The sequence below is a fragment of the Anomaloglossus baeobatrachus genome, chromosome 6 (genome assembly GCF_048569485.1).
Source record: "Anomaloglossus baeobatrachus isolate aAnoBae1 chromosome 6, aAnoBae1.hap1, whole genome shotgun sequence".
NCBI lineage: Eukaryota > Metazoa > Chordata > Amphibia > Anura > Aromobatidae > Anomaloglossus > Anomaloglossus baeobatrachus.
In genome coordinates, this window is record NC_134358.1 from 488,801,022 (window position 1) to 488,828,824 (window position 27,803).

The 27,803-nt window shown below is 44.4% G+C and overlaps 1 protein-coding gene across 1 annotated transcript in view; it reads right to left on the bottom strand.

The window, feature by feature from the left end:
- Window positions 1–27,803, bottom strand: part of RAPGEF5 (Rap guanine nucleotide exchange factor 5) — a 421,998-nt gene that overhangs the window by 215,271 nt on the left and 178,924 nt on the right. Inside the window, exon 6 of the mRNA XM_075315391.1 lies at window positions 21,611–21,692. Within this exon, the coding sequence (XP_075171506.1) occupies window positions 21,611–21,692 (82 nt within the window). The remainder of the gene's footprint in view (window positions 1–21,610; window positions 21,693–27,803) is intronic.

Below are 27,803 nucleotides of genomic sequence, written 5' to 3' on the forward strand. Positions count from 1 at the left end.
TCCCACCCTGAGAATACCAGACCCCAGCTGTCAGCTTCACCTTGGCTGGTGATCTAATTTGGGGGGACCCCACGTTTTTTTTTTACATTTTTTATAATAATTAAAAAAACAAACAGCTTGGGGAGCCCTCCAAATTGATCACCAGCCAAGGTGAAGCTGTCAGCTGTGATTTGCAGGTTACAGCTGTCTGCTTTACCCTAGCTGGCTATCAAAAATAGGGGGAACCCCACGTCATTTATTTTAATTATTTTTTTTTCTTTTTGGGCTAAATACAAGGCTAGGCACCCTTTAGTGCCACATGAAGCTGAGAAGCAGCACTCAATGTCAAGCAGCAGCTGCAAAAGCAAACAAGATTCTAGGGTGTATAAAAAGAGAGATTAGATCCCGCGATCCCAACGTATTATTACCCCTCTAGAAATCACTTGTAAGGCCACATCTAGAATATGGGATCCAGTTTTGGACTCCACATTTTAAAAAGGACATTCAGAAGTTAGAGTCAGTTCAAAGGCAGGCAACTAGACTACTACAAGGAATGGAAGGCCTCCCATATGATGTCAGGTTGAAAAAGTTAGATATGTTTAGCTTAGAAAAAAGACGTCTCAGAGGAGATCTCATTTATCTCATTTATATGTATAAATATATGTGTGGTCAATATAAAGGACTGGCACATGACTTATTTTTTCCGAAGACAATAATAAGGACTAGGGGGCATTCACTGCGAGTGGAAGAAAAGCGATTCCGACAGCTAAATAGGAAAGGGTTCTTTACAGTTAGAGCAGTCAGACTGTGGAATGCCTTACCACAAGAGGTAGTAATGGCAGATACTATAACAGCTTTCAAAAAAGGGCTGGATGATTTCCTCAGTACACACAACATTGTTGGTTATAAATGACTTAGTGACCAAATGTAGAACTGGTGGAGGAAGGTTGAACTAGATGGACCTAGGTCTTTTTTCAACCTTAGTAACTATGTAACTATGTAACTATGAAAGTCACTGAAGGGTGCCAGCTTAGAATATGCAGGGGAGTGGGATGTTATGTGTTTGACATCTATCCATTCATCCATTGTAGCATTTTAGGCTGTGTGCCCACAATCAGGGTTTGCAGCGTTTTGGGCGCAGAGTGTTTTCCCTGCGTCCATAACGCTGTGTTGTGCAGTAGAAGCACAGTGGAAGGATTTTTAGAAATCCCGTGCCCACTGTGCTTCTTTTCTCCACAGCATAAACCGACCTGTGGTGCAGCTTCCCGAGCCTCAGCATGTCAATTTATGCTGCGGAGACGAGAGTGTTCTCTGCACGTAGAATAGAGCTAAAGTCCACAGCAGCCTGAACCCAAATCGTGGGCACGGGCAGCTGCGTTCTCCCGTGGACAACACTCACATCTCTGCAGGAAGGCTGACACTGGGTACTAGATGCCGTGTCGCTGGATCATGGCCACATAGCCTAACAGTGAGAAATTTGTTGCTACAGTTTTTGTCAAGTACCTGTGGAATCAAAATGCTTACTATACTCCTAAATAAAATACTTGAGGGGTCCAGTTTCCAAAATGGGGTCACTTGTGGGGGGTTTCTGATGTATAGGTACCCAAGGGGCCCTGCTAATGTGACATGGTGTGCGCAATTTATTTCAACTTTTCCAAAATTCAAATGGTGCTCCTTCCATTCCAAGCCCTCCCATTTATCCAAACAGAGATTTGTGGGGGGTATCCCTGCTCTCACAAGAAATTGGATAACAACCTGTGGGGTACACGTTTTGTTGTTGCCTCTTGAAAAAGTGAGAAATTTGATGCTAAATCAACATTTTTGTGAAAAAAATGAAAATTTTCAATATGGCAACCTAAGCTTATCAAATTCTGTGAAGTGCTCGTGGATTCAAAATGCTCACTATACACCTAGATAAAAGCCTTGAGGTGTCTTGTTTCCAGAATGGTGTCACTTGTGGGGGAGCTCCACTGTTTACGCACCTTAGGGGCTTTCCAAATGTGACATAGCGTCCGCTAATGATTCCAGCCAATTGTGCAGTCATATGGCGCTCCTTCCCTTCCAAGCCTTGCCGTGCACCCAAACAGTTGATTTTCATCACACATAAGGTATCAGCATACTCAGGAGAAATTGCACAATAAATTTTATGCTGAATTTTTTCCTTTTACTCTTGATAAAAAAAAGCTGTCTGATTGAAGTAACAATTTTGTGGTAAAAATGTATTTTTTTTATTTTCACAGTTCAACATTATAAACTTCTGTGAAGCACCTGGAGGTTCAGGGTACTCAAACATCTAGATAAATTCCTTCAGGGGTCTATTTTCCAAAATGTGGCCACATGTTGGGGAGCTTCACTGTATAGGCACCTCAGGGGCTCTCCAAATGCAACATGGCGTCAGCTATGGATTCTAGCCAATTTTGCAGTCAAATGGCACTCCTTCCCTTCCGAGCCCCGCCGTGTGCCCAAACAGTTGATTTCCACCACATATAAGGTATCGCCAAACTCAGGAGAAATTGCACAATAAATTTCATGGTGATTTTTTTCCTGTTACCCTTGTGAAAAAAAAGCTACCTGGTTGAAGTAACAATTTTGTGGTAAAATTTTATTATTTTATTTTCATGGCTCAACGTTATAAACTTCTGTGAAGCACCTGGGGGTTCAGGGTACTCACCAAACATCTAGATAAATTCCTTGAGGGGCCTATTTTCCAAAATGGAGTCACTTGTGGGGGGTTTCTGCTGTTTAGGTACCTTAGGGGTCCTCCAAATGCGACATGGTGCCCGCAATCTTTTTCAGCCAAATTTCCTTTCCAAAATTAAAATATTGCTCCTTCCGTTCCAAGCCCTCCCATTTCTCCAAACAAAGGTTTCAGACCACATGTGAGGTATCATCGCGCTCATAAAAAAGTGGGTAACAAACATTGGGGTCAAATTTTTGGAATTACCTCTTGAAACAGTGAGAAAATTGATGCTAAAGCAACATTTTTGAGAAAAAAAATGAAAATTTTCAATATGACAATGTAACGTTATCAAAATCTGTGAAATACCTGTGGGTCCACAATGCTCACTATACCCCTAGATAGGAGCCTTAAGGGGTCTAGTTTCCAAAATGGTATCACTTGTGAGGGATTTCTGCTGTTTAGGTACCTTAGCGGACATCTAAATGCAACATGGTGCCCGCAATCTATTTCAACCAAATTTGCTTTCCAAAATTCAAATATTGCTCCTTTCGTTCCAAGCACTCCCATTTGTCCAAACAGAGGTTTATGACCACATGTGGGTTATTAACGCGTTCATAAGAAAGTGGGGAACAAGTTTTCGGGTCCATTTTGTTGTGTTATTTCTTCTAAAAGTGAATAAATTTGGGGTAGAGCAACATTTTAGGTAACATTTTATTTTTTGCTTTTTTTCATTCCACATTGCTTTAGTTCCTGTGTAGCACCTGAAGGGTTAATAAACTTCTTGGATGTGGTTTTGAGTACCTTGAGGGGTGCAGGTTTTAGAATGGTGTCACTTTAGGGTATTTTTTGTCACCTAGGCCTCTCAAAGTCACTTCAAATGTGATGTGGTCCCTAAAAAAATGGTTTTGTGAATTTTGTTGAAAAAATGGGAAATTGCTGATGAACTTTGAACCCTTCTAACTTCCTAACCCCCAAAAATTTTGTTTCAGAAATTGCGCTGATGTAAAGTAGACAAGTGGGAAATTTTATTTATTAACTATTTTGTGTGACATAACTCTCTGGTTTATGGCCATAAAAATTAAAAGTTTGAAAATTGCAAAATTTTAAAAATTTTCATCAAATTTCCGATTTTTTTACAAATAAAAGCAAAAAATATCGTTCTAAATTTATAACTCATGAAGTACAATATGTCACCAAAAAACAATGTCAGAATCACCGGGATCCGTTGAAGCGTTCCAGAGTTATAACCTCAAAGGGACACTGGTCAGAATTGCAAAAAATGGCCTGGGCATTAAGTACAAAACTGGCTTCGTCCTTAAGGGGTTAAGTAAAGATTATCAAATCATCTTTATACCATAACATCAAATTCATTGTACTTTTCTGAAAAAAATGCAGATTCCTCATAATCTAAATTTTTGAGACTGAATTCACACAATTGCAGGAGCTGCTTAGGCCTGTCCCACACCTGTTTTGTCGCTACAGCTCCTCACCTACTCCTCTGCCCTCTGCACATTGTTCTTGGATTGGTTTTTGGTCTAGATCTTCCGTGCTCAAAATTACAAAGAAAGACAGTTTGCACTCTGAAATGCTAAAGCATGAAAACCAGGAATGTAAGAATATAGATATGCATTACTGCTAAAGAGAATCCTAGAAAAATGAGAACGGCCATTTTTATATCTGCCCAGTTGCAACGTCACGGCATATCACTGGGTACCTACTCTATATTGAAGTCTCTCTCTGGGTTTATCTGGGCAGATATAAAAATGGCCGTTTTTGTAAGCTAAATATCTCATTTTTCTTACATTTTCCTTAGCAGTAATGCATATCTATATTCATACATTCATATGGTTTTCATGCTTTAGCATTTCAAAGTGCAAACTTTCTTTTTTTGTAAATTTTATGTCATATTCAGTTATGCACCAGTTCACATTGCAGTTTGGTGAGTGACGTCAGTCTTTTTGTCTAGCTCTTCAGTGCTGACTTGGTCCTATGCGAGACACAACAACAAAGACTGAAGACCGATACTAAGCATGTTGAGGATAAAGTGGGGAACAATGGTGGCAGGACTCGAGAATGAGGAGGCCTATGACATGTGTCGCGCCCCGGGGCAGCCGAGCTGCTCGGATCCGGGCGGTCCGTGGCTCGAGGGGTCCCGGACCAGGGGGCACCATCGAACAGTTTTAAATGAAAAATAAAAATAAAAGTAAAAGTAAATAAAAGTTATAAAAATAAAGTCCGACTATGCCAATCGCGGTTTGCGGCCAGGGATAGTTGAGCCGCCGCTGTGGGCTCCCACTGGTGATGATGGATGGGGGCAGTGTGGATGGTGGATCCCTCCGCGACCAGGGCTTTCCCCCAGGGGTAGGTGAAGGGTTAACGTCGATGCACGCGGCAATGAAGCAGTCCGGACAAAGAGGGCAGTTTGATGGTTTTTACTCACTGGATTCATGCCCTGGGAACGTACTGGATACCAGGTGTGCCCGTGTCTGCTGATGACTGTGTCTGCCGACCTGGTGCCACTCTCCACCTTTGCACTCTGGTGTATGTGGGTCCTCCCTGGCGTGGAGCACCTGGAGGTCTTCCTGGCGTCTGGGTCCTGCCGCAGGCAGCTTGGACTATTTAAGGGAATATGTCCTGGTCCCCTCTTTGCTGCCTCGGACGTTGGTGGTGGCAGATAAGTGCTGAAAACCCACCCGCCTGGCAGAGTTAACAGATGGCTTGAAGTCCTGGTCTGTTCTGGTATCTTCAACCCATGCATGCAAAGTACTGTGAGCCCTGGATGTCCACTCCACAGGATCCCTCTGTCCTTGGAGCTTGCTCTCTCGCTCTGCAGCTACTTTCCTCCTCTGAATGGCTGATCTTTCCCTTCAGGTCTTTGCAGTGTCTTTAGTACCACTATAACATTATCGCTACGGCTGCGTCACACGCACATACCTTGTCAGCGACGTCGCTGTGACCACCGAACAATCCCTCCTTCAAGGGGGAGGTGCGTTCGGCGTCATAGCGATGCCACTGCGACGTCACTAAGCGGCCGGCCAATAGAAGCGGAGGGCGGAGATGAGCGGGACGTAACATCCCGCCCACCTTCTTCCTTCCGCATTGCTGGTGGATGCAGGTAAGGAGAGGTTCGTCGTTCCTGCAGTGTCACACATAGCAATGTGTGCTGCCGCAGAAACGACGAACAACATCGCTACTCACCTGTCAACTTTCCAACACCAACGATTTTTACCTCTTTTGCGATCGTTTTAGGTCGCTCAGAGGTTTTACATGCTGCGATGTCGCTACCAGCGCCGGATGTGCGTCACTAACGACGTGACCTCGACGATAGCGATGTCGCAGCGTGTAAAGCACCCTTAAGAGTTGGAGTTTGGAGAGATCTTGGAGCATAACACACAACTTTACAGGGCCGATTCAATCTGGACAAAAACACATCTTCTGAAATTATTTTTGAGAGATTTGCTCATTTATAATGGGTGAACAAAGAAGGAAAGCAACAGCAAAAAGCTAAAAGGAGAATGGAGGAGCAAGCAAACTTTCTCAAGCAAGCAGCAGTAATGTTCGTACTTCATTTTTAACTACAACCTAAAAAGTGGACAAATTTTCCTGAACGGTTTTTTTTTTTTAAACACATTTTTAGCTCATAGTCTTCACCTGTGTTCCTGTGATAAAACGTCCTGTCCTTTGCTGTTGGAATCCAAATATTCACATATATCAATGTGAACAGCCTAAACCTAATCTGTACAGTAGAATAATGAACATACAGTAACACCTGACCCTCTGAACCCTCCAGAAATGTTCAGAATTCTGCATAACTTTGATCTAAAACTACACCATTTTTCCACAAAAGCCCAAGAAGTAGATAAAAAAAACTAAATCAAGCAAATGAGTCAAAATATTAGATTTTATATATATATATATATATATATATATTTTTTTTTTTTTTAATTGAGGAAAATGATCATCATACATCCCGTCTGAGTAGCACCACTGTAGAAGTGTGGGCACATGGAAATTGATTGTGATCCACAATATGTAACTCTAAAGGCCCCATTACACGCAACGACGTATCTAACGATATATCGCCGTGACGCACATCCGGCATCGTTAGCGACGTCGTTGCGTGTGACAGCAAGGAACGAGCGTTAACGATGGAAAATACTCACCTTATCGTCCATCGTTGACACGTTGTTCCTTTTTTTTTTTAAAAAAAGACGGTGATTGTGGAGCACGCAGGTTGTTCGTCGTTCCTGAGGCAGCACACATCGCTACGTGTGACACATTGGGAACGACGAACTCCAGCTTACCTGCGTCCGTCGGCAATGAACGTAACGTAACATCCCGCCCATCTCCGCCCCTCCGCTTCTATTGGGCGGCTGCTTAGTGACGCCGCTGTGACGCCGCACGAACCGCCCCCTTAGAAAGGAGGCGGTTTGCCGGCAACAGCGACGTCGCTAGGCAGGTAAGCACGTGTGACGGCTCCAAACGATTTTGTGCGCCACGGACAGCGATTTGCCCGTGACGCACAAACGACGGGGGCGAGAGCTTTCACCTGCGATATCGCTGCGTGTAACACCCCCTTAAAAGTGGTTTGCTCTATAATAAGAATAGCTGCTGCAGGACTTAAGTCTGTAATGTCAAGTACCAATTAGTAATAGGCTACTGCAAATTACTTTAAAGGGATTTTTGTATAGTATTTTATGAAGCTGCATAATGTAATATAAAACATCTGATTACTTGCCCAAAAAAACAGCAATCTTCTGCAGACAGTGCAGTTTAATAAGAAGTCATTTAACTACTTAATTAATATTGGATACGGAGCTCCGTGAGCACGCTGGTAATGACAAAGTCTATCTGCTTATACCTGTAATGACAGTTAACTGAATAACATTGACAGAATTAAGCTTTGCTTACATCAGCAGAAGATACTGCATATTTTCCCTCTGCTACTAAAGCTTGCCACTACCGTAGAGTAATGCCTACCTTTCCAGATATCTAGAGGACAAATTAATAAAATGCATTGGTGCATATTCAACGACACAAAATTAAAACAGAACCTGGAATATAGACTTTAATTACAGGGTTCAGAGCGCTGAATGATTAAACAGTTATTGGTATTTTTTATTCAATCTGTACAATGAACATGAGGGGCTGTAAGAAGGTTATTAACCCTTTCACCCCCGGACGATTTTTCAGGTTTTTTTTTCGTTTTGGTTTTTTGCTCCCCTTCTTCTAAGAGCCGTAACCTTTTTTATTTTTCCGTCAATCCTGACATATGAGAGCATGTGTTTGTGAGACGAGTTGTGCTTTTAAATGAAACGTAGTGTACTGGAAAACGGCAAAGAAGTTCCAAGTGCAGAAAAATTGCAAAAAAAAAAGTGAGATTGTTTTTGGAATATTTAATTCACCGTGTTCACTATATGGCAAAACTGAGGTCTCGCTGTGATGCCTCAGGTCTGTACTAGTTTGTAGACACCAAACGTTTATAGGTTTACTTTTATCTAAGGAGTGAAAAAAATTCAGAAGTTAGTCTAAAAAAAAAAGTGGCGCACTTTTTCCGCCGTTTTCCATGACCCGTAGCATTCTCATTTTTTTTTACATAGGGCTCAATGACGGCTTATTTGTTGCGTCTTAAGCTGATGTTTTGAACTGTGCAAAATTTACAACGTAATTTTGTCATTTCAATTTTTTTTTGCCGCTACGCCGTTTGCTGATCAGGTTAATTGATTTTATATTTTGATAGATCGGGAATTTCTGAACGCAGCGATACCAAACGTGTGTATTTTATATTTTTCTTTTTAACCCTTTCATTTTCAATGGGACGCATGGGGGTTGATTTTTTATTTATTTTTTTACTTTTTATTTTTAATTTATTTTACTAGACTCCCTAGAGGACTATAAGGATCAGCAGTCTTATTTCTTGTTCCTTTCTGCTGACCATAGCTGCACAGCTCTGATTAGCAGAAATGCAGCGTTCCTGTGAGAGCCGCTGCTTTGCTTGCTGTGACAGGAACTACATCATAACTGCGACAGGAGTCATCACATGACCCTGTGCTACCATGGCAACCATCGGCTTCCCGTAATCACATCACGAGGCCTCCGATAGCGGCGGTGAAATGCGTGCAGCCATTTACAAAATGTAACCATGTGATCTAAGGTGATAATAGGCGCAGGTGGATCGCAGATCCACCCCTGCCTGATAGCCGCAAATGTCTGTTGTACAAATCAGCAGACATGTGAGGGACTCACCACTGCAGCAGCCAGTGGTGATTATACCAACATGAGCTAAGACGCACCCAGTACGTCCAATGTCAGTAAGAGGTTAAGGTTTTAAAGAACGATCAGCTGCAACCTTCAGTACGTCATTCACACACACGTAGCCGAAAATGAAGATCTAAATAAGGCAAATCAACCTAGTGAAGAAATAGACATCACATTTTTTACTACTTAAAGGGTTTGTCCACTACTAGGACAACCCCTTTAATTCCAGCTCTCGACTCACAGACTGGACGTGCTGGGGAGAAGGGAGAGAGATATAGTAGTACGAGTATAGAGCATACACACCAGGAGCTGCGCATCGCACTACCTCCTCCCCTGAAAGAATGCGCAGCACCTCTGTCTGTCTGAAACACAGTTTCTCCTGAAGTGCTGTGCTCACTCCATCAGGGGAGGAGGCGGTGCCATGCGCAGCTCCTGGTCTGTGTGCCTATGTACTCCGGCTACTATCTCTTTTCCTTCTCCTCAGCACTTCCTGTCTGTCAGCCGGGAGTCGACAGTCACAGGAGCCTGGATCAGCTAAACATTGCAGACGACTGTACCATGGAGCACATCCAACACAACACACAAGGTGTGTATCGTGATGCTGCTCAGATCCGGTACGATAATGCCAGAAAAATACACTAATAGTGTGCTGCTAAGGGAGGGGAAGTCACATCTGCAGGATTAGTTTCACTTGCTCTAACAAATGAATACTGACAGTCTGCACCAATCACTGAATGGGTGCGTGGGGGAAGGGGTGAATATGCATGAGGCGTACACATTCACTTGACTAGTTGGCATGCAATTGTCAATATTCCTCTGTGCAGACGATCTTTCACATTAGGAGATGCTCTGCTGTGTTTTCCTGGGCTTCTGGCTGGCAGGTTGATTGACAGCGCTAGCTTCCATGCTGGTTCTGGGAGGTGCTGATTGCTCAGGTGTTCCATCTTCTGGGTTATTTCTCTGCTTCTTTTGTGAGCATCCTCTCCCAGAACCTTGCCAGTCATGCATTCTGGTACTGCTGTTGGCCCGAGTTCCTGCCAGTGTTCTGATCTTGGTTTCCTGACCCCAGACTGTTGTTTGACTCCTCTCTGCCGGCTCCCTGTTCCTGTCGTGACCTCCCGGCTTTTGATCTTGGACCATTACCTGACCCCCATGTCAGTTTACTCCCTTGATCCATTACGAGCTTTCCCAAAATTCTGACCCTCGGATCGTGACCTGACTACGCCTCTGTGTACTCCCTGTGTCTATACGTGTCCTCCTGTTACCAGACCCCGGCTTTCCTGACTACACTACCACTTGTACTACCCATAAGTAGTGACAAGCATCACAGCAACAATACAATTTTAAGGTCTTACAGCAATACAGTGGGGGCAAAGTACAGGAATATAAGTTAAATATCCTGAAAGGGCTGCCCCAGCCCTATATCAAGATACTGTTAGTATGGTACACAAAAGTCACCTGACAGATTCCTTTTAAAGATTAAACTCTAATTTGTCTTTGATGCCCAAAGCAACCAATCAGAGCTCAGTATTCATTTTACCAGATGTATTACAAACTGAAATATGAGTTCTCATTGGATGTAATAGGCAAAGACAATTCTTCTAGCTTTGATAAATTCAGCCCTTTGAATTTTTAGGTTTTGAGGGTGTTTTGCAATAAGAGACGGGTTGTTGCTTATTTTTCAAAAATAACCACAGGGTTGTAGGAATCTTAAATCAGTTTTAGGCTTGTACATGATCGTGGAGGGATACAGATCTGACTTCAAATATCTTATAGATTTATGAGTGTAAAAGTCAATACAATTATTCAAATAAGTTTTTCGTTTGTGAACCCTCCCCATACACACCTATTGCCAATCCACATCGTATATATAGCCTGTGTCTCAGCTTCCCATACACGGTAAGTTTTTTAACTGCATGAGAGGACACACACAAGCTAGGGACCCCAACGTAGAGAAATACTTTGGCGTAGTGTTGGGGCTCTATTGCATTGATCAATTCAGTAGCTAAATTTCTCTTTATTCATATGTTCATGGCAGTAATGCAGATTCCATTTTTCACATTTTCACTCTTACATGTAGCTATTGGATTTTTCATGTCAGTATTCACACAGCAGTTTCTGCTATTACATGTATTCCCCTTACATAGTCACTGGTGTGCATACCTTATCTCTCCATAATAATACAATTATTCAGGCATATTCTTGTTGGCCAATGCAGGGCATGTTCTCTGGTTTAATATGATGAGTTTTGTCAGCTAGCTACTCATTTGTGACCAATTACAGGGAGCGGAGGCCGCACTGGGCTGGCTGGCTGTGTTTTGACAAGTCCTTTCTTTATCCATCACAGATAAATGAGAGAAGTCTTAAAAGGCATAACAAATGTCTCTTCATTCGCCGTCAATGTGGGGATATTATTTTAATGATCTCTGTAAATGAGTGTTCTAATGAGCTGGAGTCATTGCTGTCTCCTCAGGCCGCGCTCTGGCTTTACAGGCTCAGAACAAATGACACATGACAAATGACACATGAATGCTCATTTCACTAGCAAATAGAAGCCAGGCTGTGTCAATAATAATGGAAAGACTGGCAGTAAACTGGGAAAGGACCCGATACAAATTAAGGTGTGACTACTGTATTCAAATCTGGCAAAGGCAAACCGAAACAAGTTATGCAGTAAATATAGGAGGGAAAGAAATGTAAATACGTCGACTTCTGAACTACAAGAACAATGTCTGCTTTTAAAGAACTTTCATACATGGAATCATACAAAGTATTTATCTTTGGTATCACATAATTCTGTCAAGTGATAAAAACATTTGTTGTTTCAAGTTCATAAATGGGTAAAATTGCAAAGTGCTTGTAAAAACAATCAACTTTGTAATTTACTCCTCGTTAAAAGTGCTTTCTGTTCTTAAAGACTGAGGAACTTAAAATGTTATAGTGTACAGCTCATTACTAAGGTTCTTGGCCCCCCTGCAGTCCTGGCCTGGCAGTAATAGAGGTAAGGAGTGAGCGACGTGAGCACACTCTTTGATTTGCAGGTTGCAAGCACCGCTCTGAATCTGGTTGGACCGCCACATTACTATCCGGCAGTTAAAAGTCACCACTTCTCCATGCCGCAAAGGCAAAGCTGCCTCTGCTAGCAGAGTAGGAGAGCGCACAGTTCAGAACAGCGGTCCAAACTGTCAATCTTCTAGAGCACACGGCTCCCGGCCTCCTGCTTTTGTGCACTTGTTAAGATTCAACTTGAGAAAACCCTTTTAAACTGTTCCTGAACTTTTAGAATATGTTTCTTTTGTCATATGGACAGGTTAGAAAATGTTATCAAAGAAAATCTGGGTTCTGAGAACCCATTCAATCAATGAAACTAAAGGCCCCTTTACACACAGACTTTCTAGCGATCCCACCAGCTATACCGACCTGGCCGGGATCACTGGTGAGCTGTCAAACAGGCAAACGACGCAGCAGCGATACGGACCTGCAGAACGACCTTGTTGGTCGTTGGGGACGAGTCACACAGCAGGGGACGTTATAGCACGCTGGGTTCTAAGTCGCTAACGATGTCGTTGTAATGGTGTCAAACACACCGATGCATGCTGCGCAGCGGGAAACAAAGGACCAAAAAATGGTCCTGAAAGATTTGTAGCGATCAGCGACCTCACAGCGGGGGCCAGGTCGCTGATGCAAGTCACACACTGCAATGTCGCTGGGGAGGTCGCTATTACGTCACAAAACTGGTGACGTTACAGCGATATCGCTAGCGATGTTGCAGTGTGTAAAGGGGCCTTAAGGCTATCTAAGGTGATCAAAAACTGAGTTTTTCCAAATCAGAAGCTGCTCCAGAAAATGCTCCTTTTTGGGGGAGTTTTTCATTTGGAAGAATTTTTCCGTTGAAGCATTATTTTTCATTTTTTTGTTGTTGCAGTCTCTTTTGATTCAACAGTGCCTTGTTTAAAAAAAGATTCATTTGGGTTCCGAAGAAATGACATTATTAATGTAATCCAGGCACTGTACGGTCATCATGATTATCTTGGATAAGAGTTTCTGCCCCCCCCCCCCCCTCGTGGAGACAACAGTGGTCAGTTCCATGCAATTGCATCATATAGGAACTTTTACTGACTGAGATGTTAAACCCTTTCAAAGAACTTAAATTCATAAAATTCCCTAGGAGTACTAAGTGATCATATGACGGAACAGAAAAGAAGTAGACCATATATTTCCAAGTAGAAAGGAACAACTTAATGAAAGTTATATTAGCAGAGTTTTACAGTATGGGGGACTAGTGTTAGGATGGAAAAAAAAAAATCTAAAAACTGGAGTGATACTTTAATGCAGTGTTGCTAGAATTCATATGTATAAATGTAAATTCCTGTAATTATGTTACTGCAAACTAAAAGTTCCATGCTGCTTAAAAAATACTCTAAGGCTATGTGTCCACGGTAGAATGTTGCTGCGGATTTTTCTGCATGAAAATCCGCGACTTTCGCGGCAAATCCGCACCTTTTCTTTGCCGCGGATTTTTATTTTTTTTTTCACCAATTCTATAGCCAAAATCCGGATCAAAATCCGCAACAATAATTGACATGCTGCAGATTTTTCCGGATCAAAATCCGCGGGAAATCCGCCGCGGAAAAATCCGCAGCATGGACACAGCATTTCCAAAATGCCATTGAAATGGCTTGGAAGTGCCGCTGCTGCAGATTTTCGGAAAATCCGCTGCTTTTCCGCGAGAAATCCGCGGCAAAATCCGCGCATTTTCCGCAGCGTGGGCACATAGCCTAAAAGTGCTAGGAGCAGCTTTAATATTTCTTATTTGGTACAACCTCTGTGCAGAGCTATAATGTTCTCAAACACAAGTAGATTTCCTTCTTTCAGCACCCCTATGTTTGTGTGGTGTGGTGTTTGATGGCATAACAGTAGTTCCAGAAAACTACAAATTCCAACTTCCCATGTAAATGACAGTCTGCATACTACCAACTCTGTGCAGTACTATGCACTAGATGCCAGTGTCTACAAAAGTCCAAATCTCACATACTGACCAGTCATACCAGTGATAATGTTTGCTCCATTGCAGTCTTGGATAAGTTCAATATGGCCTGCATTCATTTCTGACCACCAGTGAGAAGTATGTTTATTATGATCATACCACCATGCACGGTGGCTCAGTGGTTAGCACTGAATCCTGGGATCAAATTACACCAGGGATGACATCAGCAAGGAGAATGAATGTCCTTCCTGTGTTTGTGAGAGTTTTCTAAGGGTTCCCTGGTCTTCTCCCACACACCAAAAACACTTTCAAAGGGAATTTAGATTGTGAGCCCCAATTGGGACAGTGATGATGATAATGTCTGTAAAGCGCTGTGGATATGATGGTGCTATGTAAACAAAGCATAATCTAATATATAAAGCTGAATGTATGTGTGTATATATGTATGTATGTCCGCTAAAGGAATCTGAACTGTCGCAATTACAATCACAAAATTTTGCACAGACACCCGATGTGACTCAGGGAATGTCACAGACTATGTTTGGACGGGAAAATGTAACCCCACGCTTTACAGTTACTGTCCAAAAAAACTGCTTCCATTAAAGTCAATGGAGCTACGAGCTATTAGGTTATTAATAGGAGCTGTGAGTGGTTGCCACAGTAACAAAGGACATTAGTATAAGAAGCTTATGTGTGAGGTAATATGATGTCGGTGGGGAGATGCACAGAAAGAGACAGACAGTCAAAGAGACAGACAGAGACAGACAGACAGGAAAAGAGACAGGCAAAGAGACAGGCAAAGAGACAGGCAGACAGGCAAAGAGACAGGCAGACAGGCAAAGAGACAGGCAGACAGGCAAAGAGACAGGCAGACAGGCAAAGAGACTGGCAGACAAGGAAAGAGACAGACCGGGGAAAGAGACTAACAGACAGAGACAGACAGACAGAGACAGACAGACACTCGAAGAGAGAGAGAGAGAGACAGTTATTATCGTGGGCAACGCCCAGGTACTACAGCTAGTAAATAATAATAAGGAAGAGTCACAGAATAGAATTACAGCATAGATTATAAATCTCATGTAATAGAGACTGATTGCTAAACTTCTTACTATCCTCACTAATGAAATATTAGAAATAATAATAATAATAATAATAATAATAATAATAATAATAATATACCATGTATGAGCTTGAAAGCAAAGGTTTCATTAAGAGTAGAGTTGAGCAGGATGGCAATAATCCTGGGCCGGCGGGTCGTTAACAGACTTAAAAATCAGTCCGATCCGCTCCGGAATCCGGTGCCCATATAAGTCAATGGGGACCGGAATCCGGAGGGTTAAAACGTTTGTGGAGGGGCTAGGGGGCTGGGAGCGAGCGCGGCATACTAACAGAGACGCTGTCATGGCGGCACACTCCTTCCGGGTCATGCTGTTACCTTCCGGAGCCGACAATTCAATATTCATGGTTTTCCCCGCCCACCGGCGTGTGTTGGTTGCAGATAGACATGCCCCCATCCTGAGTGGCAGCGTGTCAGCTAACTGCAACCAATCACAGGCCCCAGGACGGCCGGTGGGCGGGGAAAGCAGTGCACTGTCGGTCACGGTGGTAAACACACTCGGCAGCACAGTTATAGCGCTCGGCTGCAGCCCCAGCCGTCGCGCAGTATCTGTGCTGTTTATCCAGTGCCCAGAGTCACACGTGCGAGGCTGCCGGGTGCTGCCAGAGCCCCTCGCACGAGTGACTCCGGTGAAAGTAAAAGAAAAAAAAAACGACATGCGGTCCCCCTAATCTTCACATCCAGCCAAGATAACGCCGGCCGGGGGCTGGTATATCCTCAGCCCGCAGCCGTCCGGTATGTCGCATCTGTTAGATGCGACATACCGGTGTGCGATACCGGCTCTTCCCGCTGGCGTGATGCGGTGCCAGTCGGTAATAGCAGGGGTTAGCAGGGGCACATAGCTGCTGCTAAACCCTAGCTTAGTGTGATGGCACAGGCGTCTATCAGATACCTGCATCACACAAACCTGTAAGTGACAGTAAATAAACACAGACACACAGAAAAATCCTTTATTTGAAATAAAATACAAAACACTCCTGCTTCAACACTTTATTAACCCCCAAATACCCTGCAGCTCCGACGTAATCCACAGGAGAAGTCCAGCGGCGAGACCTCCGGCTCTGCTACATGTTAGAGCGAGCAGCCATAGAGCACGACCGCCCGCTCTGAGTGCAGCATAGTACTGACCGCGATAAGCGATGACTGCACGGCAGACACTGTCACAGGCTGGGGGCGCGTCAGCCAGGAACCAATCACAGCTGAGAGGACGGCCGGTGGGCGGGGAAAACACAGAAAGCTGTGTGACAGCACAGGAAGTGAAAGCGCGACCCGGAAGCAAGTAAGCCGCCATGACAGAGTCTGGTAAGTATGAAACGCAAGTTTTGGTTTTTTTTTTTCATTTTTTATTAATTGCCGGTTCCGGACCCTGCAGCATAGTGCTGAAACCGCGTGGATCTGGACATTTACAGCCCGCTCAGCCCTAATTAAGAACAGTAAGTTCACACCTGAATGATTCTTATTCAAAGACTACAGGCAATGGTAAGTGACAGAATTTGATACGCCTATCAGCTTCTACACTGTACATGGTTCTTTCACTTTAATCAGGACTCTGTTTTGAGTCTAAAAAGCCATTTTGTTGTTAATATCTTTATATGTATTACTAGAATTGGAGTTGTCACCTAGATGCCATTTTTAAGCCCTAATATTGGCTAATTTGTATTCTAAGGTATTGCACAGAAGCACGTGCTGCAACAATTTTTTGTATGTATAGTTGTTCATTAAGACCTCTGTCCTATCTGTATAAGCAATACTACTTAACATCTGAAGACAATCCTGTGTTAATCTATTTAAACAAGTGATGAATTGGTCAAAATAATAATATGTGTAACATAAAATGATGACATTTCATCAAAACATAAAGAAATAGATGCAGTAAAGTACCTTGACATAGTGAAGTCACTCCTGTGCAGGCATACAGTCCTAGCATTACAAGGCAGCTCCAGGGGCATACAGACCATGCACAGATGAAGATGAGCTCCAATATCTCACATCCACTGTGCATGAGCTTGGTGTTACCTGAACAGTCTTTTAATGCCACGACTGCATGATTTTTGGAAGCAGATCACCCGTTTGACTCTTTACAGGTGGCCTATGCTACTTTTTAACTTTAGTTTTTTCTCTTTTAAGGTTTATTTCAGAAAGGGAAATCTTTAGAATACTATTCATAGTATGTGTTACACTATGGCAGCAGTTTAATTTATGCAGTAGTGCCAGAAGCAAAATAATTGGAATTGAATGTACAAGGCAAATTACCAACCACTTTAAATTTAGCCACCTATTTGTGTGCCAGTCCCTGAAGTAGGACATTGGCACTAGAGAAAAAAAGCTTGAAAAAAAAAATTTAACATAATAAAGATTAGAAGAATAACAATAATAATAATAATAATAATAATAATAATAATAATAATGAGAGCTGTGTTGTGTTCCTAGACGGAGCCTGGAATCCAAGACTTTCCGACTGACTCCTAGACACTTAAACACACACACACACACACACACACACACACACACACACACACACACTCTCAATTGATAGCTATTGGTAAACTTCTCTCTTTCCCCGACTCCTCCATTCATAGGAGCTGATGAGCTCTAATATGTTCTCTAGGAACAATTTCATAGGAGCAAAAGGAGTGGCAGACCGAAACAGGGCATGCTGGATCCTTCTCTCCACCGACGTCATTAGTCGGGATAAGAGACGAGAAGCCCCCCACACACACATCAGACAATACTCAAATGTGGGTTTTGTTTCCGTTGTAGAATTGGAATTTGCACAGCCCTCTATATGTTGTTCACTGGAGTATCTACACTGTAGATACTCCAGTGAACAACATATAGAGGGCTGTGCAAATTCCAATTCTACAACGGAAACAAAACCCAGCTAACAGAAACGTCTGTGCAATTTGAGGTCTCTAAAGCCTGCTTTACACACTTCAATAGATCTTTCAATCCGTCGTCGGGGTCAAGTTGTAAGTGACGCACATCCGGCATCGTTCGTGATGTATTTGCGTGTGAAACCTACATGCGATCGATATTGAACGAAAATACGGTGATCGCATACACGTCGTTTATTCCTCATACATTGGACGTTTGGTAGTACGAAACTAGTCAATTGTAACGTGTGACATCCATCATACGATTTTGATGTCTGAGGCTATGTGCGCAGGTGTGCGCTCTGCACCGCAGCTTAAAAAAGGTCTGCTTCAGAGCGCAGCTGAAAAGCTGCGTTCTGAAGCGCCTCACAATGTCTGTCATTCACTAATCTCTGTCAGTCCGTCACTATCTCTGTCCCTCTCTCTCTGTCCATGTCAGTCTATCCCTCTTACCCCCTCTCTCATATACTCACCGATCCCCGGCGCGGCGCTGCACGGCATTCACACTGCTCCGGCGGCTTTTACTGTTTTGAAAAAGCCGGCCGCCCATTAAACAATCTCGTATTCCCTGCTTACCCCGCCCACCGGCGCCTATGATTGGTTACAGTGAGACATGCCCCCCACGCTGAGTGACAGGTGTCACACTGCACCCAATCACAGCAGCCGGTGGGCGTGTCTATACTGTGTAGTGAAATAAATAATTAAATAATTAAAAAAAACGGCGTGCGGTCCCCCCCAATTTTAAAACCAGCCAGATAAAGCCATACGGCTGAAGTCTGGTATTCTCAGGATGGGGAGCTCCACGTTATGGGGAGCCCCCCAGCCTAACAATATCAGCCAACAGCCGCCCAGAATTGCCGCATACATTATATGTGACATTTCTGGGACAGTACCCGGCTCTTCCCGATTTACCCTGGTGCGTTGGCAAATCGGGGTAATAAGGAGTTATTGGCAGCCCATAGCTGCCAATAAGTCCTAGATTAATCATGTCAGGCGTCTATGAGACACCCTCCATGATTAATCTGTAAATTACAGTAAATAAACACACACACCCGAAAAAATCCTTTATTGGAAATAAAAAACACACACACATTCCCTGGTTCACCACTTTAATCAGCCCCAAAAAGCCCTCCATGTCCGGCGGAATCCAGGATGCTCCAGCGTCGCTTACAGCGCTGCTGCATGGAGGTGACAGGAGCTGCAGAAGACACCGCCGCTCCGGTCACCTCCACGCAGCTAATGAAGACAGCCGCACGATCAGCTGATCTGTCACTGAGGTTACCCGCGGCCACCGCTGGATCCAGTGACAGCGGGTAACCTCAGTGACAGATCAGCTGATCGCACGGCTGTCTTCATTAGCTGCGTGGAGGTGACCGGAGCGGCTGTGTCTTCTGCAGCTCCTGTCACCTCCATGCAGCAGCGCTGGAAGCGACGCTGGAGCATCCTGGATTCCGCCGGACATGGAGGGCTTTTTGGGGCTGATTAAAGTGGTGAACCAGGGAATGTGTGTGTTTTTTATTTCCAATAAAGGATTTTTTCGGGCGTGTGTGTTTATTTACTGTAATTTACAGATTACTCATGGAGGGTGTCTCATAGACGCCTGACATGATTAATCTAGGACTTATTGGCAGCTATGGGCTGCCAATAACTCCTTATTACCCCGATTTGCCAACGCACCAGGGTAAATCGGGAAGAGCCGGGTACTGTCCCAGAACTGTCGCATATAATGTATGCGGCAATTCTGGGCGGCTGTTGGCTGATATTGTTAGGCTGGGGGGCTCCCCATAACGTGGAGCTCCCCATCCTGAGAATACCAGCCTTCAGCCGTATGGCTTTATCTGGCTGGTTTTAAAATTGGGGGGGGCCGCACGCCGTTTTTTTAAATTATTTAATTATTTATTTCACTGCACAGTATAGACATGCCCACCGGCTGCTGTGATTGGGTGCAGTGTGACACCTGTCACTCAGCGTGGGGGGCGTGTCTCACTGTAACCAATCATAGGCGCCGGTGGGCGGGGTAAGCAGGGAATACGAGATTGTTTAATGGGCGGCCGGCTTTTTCAAAACAGTAAAAGCCGCCGGAGCAGTGTGAATGCCGTGCAGCGCCGGGGATCGGTGAGTATATGAGAGAGGGCTGCTCAATTCAGTTACTCAGGAGATTAGCGGTCACCGGTGAGTCCTTCACAGGTGACCGCTAATCGGGACGCGACACAGACAGAGCCGCAGCATGACAATGAAGTCGGGTGAAGTTCACCCGAGTTCATTCTGACAGTGCGGCTCTGTCTGTCTGCTGTCATCTGCCATTCACCGCTGCTACATGGCTGTCTGTGTCTGCTGTTAGCGGCCATGTAGCAGAGCTGAATGGCAGATGACATAGTAAAAACGCATCCCTACACATTACACACGCTTGTCAAGTCAATAAATAAAAAAAAAAAAAAGGGTGCCCAATGCATACGTCACAGAACACGTGATCTAAAGGATCGCACACAAAATTGATCAATTTAACATAGACTACTAACGCACGTGTGACAGCAAATGAACGACCTACATGCAATCTCATTCAATCGCATATGCGACCTGGGCGTGTCACATCGCATACGAGATCGCATACCTAATTGTAAGGTGTAAAGCTGGCTTTATTTGATGAGTGATGGCAGTGAGACTTGGTGAGTTTGTCACAGATTACGGTGAAATACATGTGAAAAAGGAAAAAGGTTTTGTAAAACCCCATCCATGTGTTGCAATAATATTTTTTGTATGGAGGTATGCTGCTGATTAACAAACCTGCTACTTAGGGGTACTTTGCACGTTGCGACATCGCTACTGCGATCTCGTCGGGGTCAAATCGAAAGTGACGCACATTCAGCGCCGGTAACGATGCTGCAAAGTGTAAAGCCTAGAAGCACCGATAAACGATCGCAAAAGCATCGTAAATCGGTGATCTGTGTAGTGTCAGTCATTTCCATAATTTGGCTGCAGCGACAGGTACGAAGGTACGATGTTGTTCCTCATTCCTGCGGCAGCACACATCGCTGTGTATGAAGCCGCAGGAGCGAGGAACATCTCCTTACCTGCGTCCCGCCTGCAATGAGGAAGGAAGGAGGTGGGCGGGATGTTTACATCCCGCTCGTCTCTGTCCCTCCGCTTCTATTGGCCGCCTGCTGTGTGACGTCACTGTGAGGCGGGTCGCCGGCCAGAGCGACGTCGCAGGGCAGGTAAGTGCGTGTGAAGCTGCTGTAGCGATCATGTTCGCTATGGCAGCAATCACAAGATATCGCATCTGCTACGGGGGCGGGGACTATCGCGCCCGGCATCGCTACAATCGGCTAGTGATGTTGCAGCGTGCAAAGTACCCCTTACTATTTTTCACAAATTGGATTTCCTCATGGGAAGTATCCTATAGTCAAATGTAGATTTTGCTAAGAAAAAATAAAATCCATGGTGCATTTTTCTCCCATTGCTGTATGTACATTTACATGATGATATGGTCACAAAATCGGCATATACTGTACTGAAAAGCGTGAAGTAGTGAGAATTCTGTTACAAAAAGTGCCTATATGCAGAGAAATGCCGCAATTGTCATACAGTACAACCATTTATATCACTACAGTTTATAGACAAGGAAAAGGTTTATATTTTTACATGGATATATGAAATGCACATACATGGTAGAAGATGAGAAGATGTCACAGATAACAACTATTCATTTGACTTACTGCAGATGTAAGACGGGCGAGTGCCTGGATTTGCAGGATTCTGTTGTTTGCATCAGATCCATTTTCTAACTTATCAGCAGATCTATTGTGCAGAAGGAAAATGATGGTTAGTGAGATATATACGGATAAGAAAACAATGAGTTACAAGTTTTCAGCAAATTTGAACTAAGGCTAGGCGCATTTGAATGTTCGTAGCTTTGTGACTTTCGGTGTTATCTAAACGCCACTGAGAAGGCTACCTGCAACTCCTAGAACAGCTGTGGAAGTGTTGCTTGTAGACTTAAGTTGTCCTTGTATTACATGGAAGCCATTAATTTGAATGGGCACCATTTTCCTGATAGCTACCACAAATAGCCCTCTGACTAAAGCCTCATTTAGGGCACATCCGGTTTAGCTGAGGGGTATTGGGAAAAAAAACCATGTAAAAGTTTACAGCTTATAACACTATGAAAAAAGTCATGGCCAGTTGGACATTACTCCTTTAGAAGGTGGAACGCAGCCTTACACGACAGCCATTCAAAAGTATAGGCGACTGTTTATAAAATGATGAGCAGGGTCAGTCTGTCAGGGCTGGAGCGGGTCCTATTCTCTCTCATACAACGAGGTGCACAAGCTTCTTATGCAGTCATGTTGTTTCCCGCAAGCCTCTCTACAAGGAGGCTCCTACGATCATAGCTTAGAGTTGTATGGATGAATTAGATATACAGCAGGACTCACTACACATGGGAGAAGTACAATTTGTGCCTATATAATTTTGAAGGGAAAAAACTGATTTCCACATTACAGTGAACACATAAGATTAATGGTAATCATGGATATAGGGGACACCTTATCCTTACATGACCACAGCTATGAAGTGAGGTAAAGATATTGTAATTCTGATTAAAAAAAAAAATCCATAAACATGATATGAACATTATTCAGGTAAATACGGAGGAGTATATTAATAAAATAAAGGGAAACAATTGAACAAGTCCGATGACATTTACAACATGTTAAAAATGGTTGAATTACCGTATTTTTCGCACCGGACTATAAGACGCACCCTGGTTTTAGAGGAGGAAAATAGGAAAATAAAACTTTAAGCAAAAAAATGTGCTCATGACATACTGTTATGGGGCGAGGATCTGCTACTGACACTGTTATGGGGGTAATGTCCCAAAATTCTCTACTAAGGTACGCCATCCTGGTAATGATCCTCCTGCCTTGTATATGATCCTGCTATAAACCCCCATCCTGCTCATATACCCCATCCATCCTGTTCATATACCCCATCCTGTTCATATACCCCCATCCTATTCATATACCCCCCCATCCATCCTGTTCATATACCCCCATCCTGTTCATATACCCCCCATCCATCCTGTTCATGTACCCCCCATCCATCCTGTTCATATACCCCCCATCCATCCTGTTCATATACCCCCATCCTGTTCATATACCCCATCCTGTTCATATACCCCCATCCTATTGATATACCCCCCATCCATCCTGTTCATATACCCCCATCCTATTGATATACCCCCCATCCATCCTGTTCATATACCCCCATCCTGTTCATATACCCCCATCCTGTACATATACCCCCCATCCATCCTGCTCATATACTCCCATCCTGCTATATGCCCCCATCGTGCTCATATACCATCCTGGTATATGGCCTGTATCCTATAGCACACAGAACAAAAAACAAACGTTTATACTCACCTTTTCCTCACTCCCTGCAGCCGATCATCTTCCTCTCTGCACCACTGACCTGTGTGTGTGTGTGTGTGTGTGTGTGTGTGTGTGTGTGTGGAGCCGTTCCCCTGCAGCACGCGATGTCTTCCTGTCTGTGCCGATCAGCTGATCAGCACAGAACAGCTGACCGGCACAGACAGGAAGACATCGCGTGCTGCGGGGGGATGGCTCCACACACGGGGACGGGTGAGTGTACTGATTCACTGCACCCCACGCTGATGATGACGCGCAGGGGGCAGTGAATACAGCCGCACATGATCACTCCAGGCTGTAATTGCCAGGGGTGATCATGCGGACCGGCTCTTTACTATGCGTGCGTCCCCGCTCGTCCTCCCGCCCACCTGTCAGCGCCGGCTTCTGCGCTGAGAAATGGGCAGGAGGATGGGCGTGCATATGTAATGAGTGGGCCCACGTGGTCACAGCAGGCTGCTACAGCCTGCTCGTGCCCCCGATGACCCGCAGCCACAGTCAGACCATAAGACGCACCCCCAACTTTCCCCCAACATTTGGGGGGAAAAAAGTGCGTCTTATGGTCCGAAAAATACGGTATCCACTACCCAAAAGTGTTCATCAGGAGATGAGATACCTTGAAACCTTTGTTCCTAACGTTATTAAAAAGGAGGAATAAAAAAAAAAAATCTAAAGTTCCCCTTACCGACTTCTGAGGGTCCAAGTGTTGCAACCCCCAGTGATCCCAAGAGCACTCATTTTAACAACACTTCTATTCTCAAAATGGCTGCGTACATAGGAGCATGTAAGCAGACTTGTCTATTAGCATCTTCCATCTGCACATGGAAAAGCTATTTTTCGAATTGGAGGAGGCTGGAGGACATGCCTGGTAACACACTCCATCAGCGGCCGTTCTAAGAACATGAGAGCTGTGCAGCCGGGAATAAAGGCTGCACTAACAAGTGCAGAAGAACTTGTAATACTTATATATTAGTAAGTGCCACAAAATCATGTCCTCAATAACATTTTTGTTAAACATAAAGTGGCCAACCCTTTTAAGTCCCCTGTAACGCTCACGGCCAATGTAGATAGAGGCAGTGAGCAGAATTAGTGGACCCACTGGAGCACAGGGAGGACCCGAGCTTACACTTTACTGGGAGGGTCGTAATTAAGCACCCACCGCAAGGCAGACGCCACGTACCTCTTCCGGGGCAGTGACCGGGACTGTGGCAGCTCACCTCCAGGACAGGTGACGGACTCAAGTATAGACACAGGTATAGGCAGTGTGACTGAGGTGACTGAGGCAGGCTGGACAGGCGGGTACAGACAGGTATGATGGGCACGACAGGGACAGACAGATATGGGAGAGGGATACAGGGTTAACGGAACCTGACAACTAGCTAGCAGATTAGCAGACTGACTAACTGAATGTGTTGCGCAGGCACCTCACCTAATGGGAGGATGCCTTAAATACCCTGTGCCTTTCAGTCGTAGGTTGAGAGGCATTTCCTGGAAATAGCATACTGGCCCTTTAAGAGGAGGGACTGTGTGCACACGCGTGTCTTAGGTGCACTCCTGGGAACCCTGTGCAGCATGTACAGGGCCCGGGAGGGAAAGGAGACAGCAGCACATGTGAATGGCCAGGGGAGTGCGAGGGAGGACGTGACCCGGCTGGGGAAGTGAGTAAGTCTGCAGAGACACAGGTGCTACACCCTCTCAGCCATTAAGCAGCAATATAAAGTCACATGACGTGCTCCTCTCACTCCTAATTCCTGAAAAGTCATATTGAAAAGATCTGTGACTTTCTAATCTGCTCATTGTTGATGTTGCTCGAACGTTGAACCTCACCTCTCCATACCACGTCAATTTGTAAAGGAGAATTCAGACTAATTACAAAGAATAACAGACTGATGTGGACACTACCAAAGAATTCTAACTATTCGTGTCAATATAAAACAGTATTTGTATATAGAAAAAACAAAAAGACAAATAACACAAATCACCGGCCCTGTCTGAGGTTCAGTGTCTCCCAGCACCTTTTTACCTCCAGAACTTCAATACAATTACAATATTCATAGTGAAATGCAGAAATTCTTGTACTACACAACAATCGGAGGTGATTGACATTTTTATCTCTGACACTTAAGGCCCCGTCACACTAAGCAACATCGCTAGCAACATCGCTGCTGACGAACAACTTTTGTGACGTTGCTAGCGATGTTGCTGTGTGTGACATCCAGCAACAACCTGGCCCCTGCTGTGAGGTCGTTGGTTGTTGCTGAATGTCCTGGGCCATTTTTTAGTTGTTGCTGTCCCGCTGTGAAGCACAGATCGCTGTGTGTGACAGCGAGACAGCAACAACTAAATGTGCAGGCAGCAGGAGCCAGCTTCTGTGGAGGCTGGTAACCAATGTAAACATCGGGTAACCAAGAAGCCCTGTCCTTGGTTACCCGATATTTACCTTTGATACCAGCCTCCGCCGCTCTCACTGCCTGTGCTGCCGGCTCCTGCTGTGTGCACATGTAGCTGCAGGACACATCGGGTTAATTAACCCGATGTGTGCTGTAACTAGGCGAGCAAGGAGCCAGCGCTAAGCAGTGTGCGCTGCTCCCTGCTCTGTGCACATTTAGCTGCAGCACACATCGGGAAATTAACCCCATGTGTGCTGTAACTAGGAGAGCAGGGAGCCAGCGCTCAGTGTGTGCTGCTCCCTGCTCATGTAGCTACAGCACACATCGGGAAATTAACCCCATGTGTGCTGTAACTAGGAGAGCAAGGAGCCAGCGCTAAGCAGTGTGCGCTGCTCCCTGCTCTCTGCACATTTAGCTGCAGCACACATCGTGTAATTAACCTGATGTGTGCTGTAACTAGGAGAGCAGGGAGCCAGCGCTCAGTGTGCGCTGCTCCCTGCTCTCTGCACGTGTAGCTCCGTGCGGTGGTAACCAAGGTAAATATCGGGTTGGTTACCCGATATTTACCTTAGTTACCAAGCGCAGCATCTTCCACGCGGCGCTGGGGGCTTGTCACTGGTTGCTGGTGAGCTCACCAGCAACTTGTGTAGCCACGCTCCAGCGATCCCTGCCAGGTCAGGTTGCTGGTGGGATCGCTGGAGCGTTGCAGTGTGACATCTCACCAGCAACCTCCTAGCAACTTACCAGCGATCCCTATCGTTGTTGGGATCGCTGGTAAGTTGCTTAGTGTGACTGGACCTTTACAGAGTGGAAGAATCTCATAGCTTTCAGTCATGCTAATAATCCCCAGCCTAGAATGGGCCGTCATTAAACAAGAATGACAGGTCCGAGGTGCCAAGTGGGATTGGAGAAAAGTATTCAGTATTCACAGACTTCATTAACAAACATACATTACAGGTCTGTTTTATGTACGGAGATCAAAAGCCACAACAGAAAGGACCGTGATTAAGGAGATTAAGGAGAGCTCTCTATCCGAAACACCTCGGTTTTTGTCTTGATGTGATATTTTAATCTGCACCTTTTAATCTGTACCAATAAATCAATGAGGTTTTACAGCCAAACGGATGAGTACCTTTGTTTGCTTTGACAACAGAAAGGAGACTGTAAGTAAATATACCAGGGGCATGATGTTAGCAGCCCATATGATCTAATACCTATATATCATGTGTGCCGCGCACACATGCACCTGTCCGTTGTGTACATACCATATGGCTGCGTTAGGTTTAGAAACAAACACAAGATGTATATTACTTGGCAATGAAAAGACGAAGACTGCTTGAAGGTTTCATGAATTCCTGCCTGACAAGAATATACGTCCTTCAGGAAATATGAGCTTCCGATATCATCATCTAGGCAACCTGTCTCTGCATTTAGGTCCTCGTCTTCGGCATTAGATACCCAAATTGTTATGTGTCTGTAATGAGTCTTTCATCAGACAGAAAGCTAACAGCCTGCTCTTTACGGAGGCATCTCATTTCGTTTTTTAATGCAGCATCTCTACATGAGCCAACTACCATCCAGACAGTCAATTTAATGCACTCACGTCTGTGAAGTTAATGTGATCTACGGCAGACACTTTACAACTGCTATATCCGGGCTTGGTTTACATGCTTTTATGCGGTGCTGCATTTATTCCAGGATGCTCTGACAGCGAGTGGATTGTGTAGTAATGAAATCCTCTTACTTAATGCTAATTCATTTCCGTCATCAGTTCACACCAAATAAAAAGAAGGCTTCGTTCCTCACATATATCAAACACCAGGCCTCGACACAACTTTGCCATTTGGCATCCAGAGGCATCACCATAGAGGCCAATAAGAGGGAAACGACAGAATAAGGCCATGGTCACGTCGAGTTCTCTAGTTCTCAAAGTGACTGATAAATAAACAGATACACCTTCAGGAAATGCTATTTTTGGGGAGTTTTTTCTTCCTGAAGCAGTTTTGAAAAATTGTGGAAGAGCTTTTTTCATCCGAACTGTATTTTTTCATCCAGTTTCATCAGATAGTGCCTACTATGGAGCGGATTCCAAC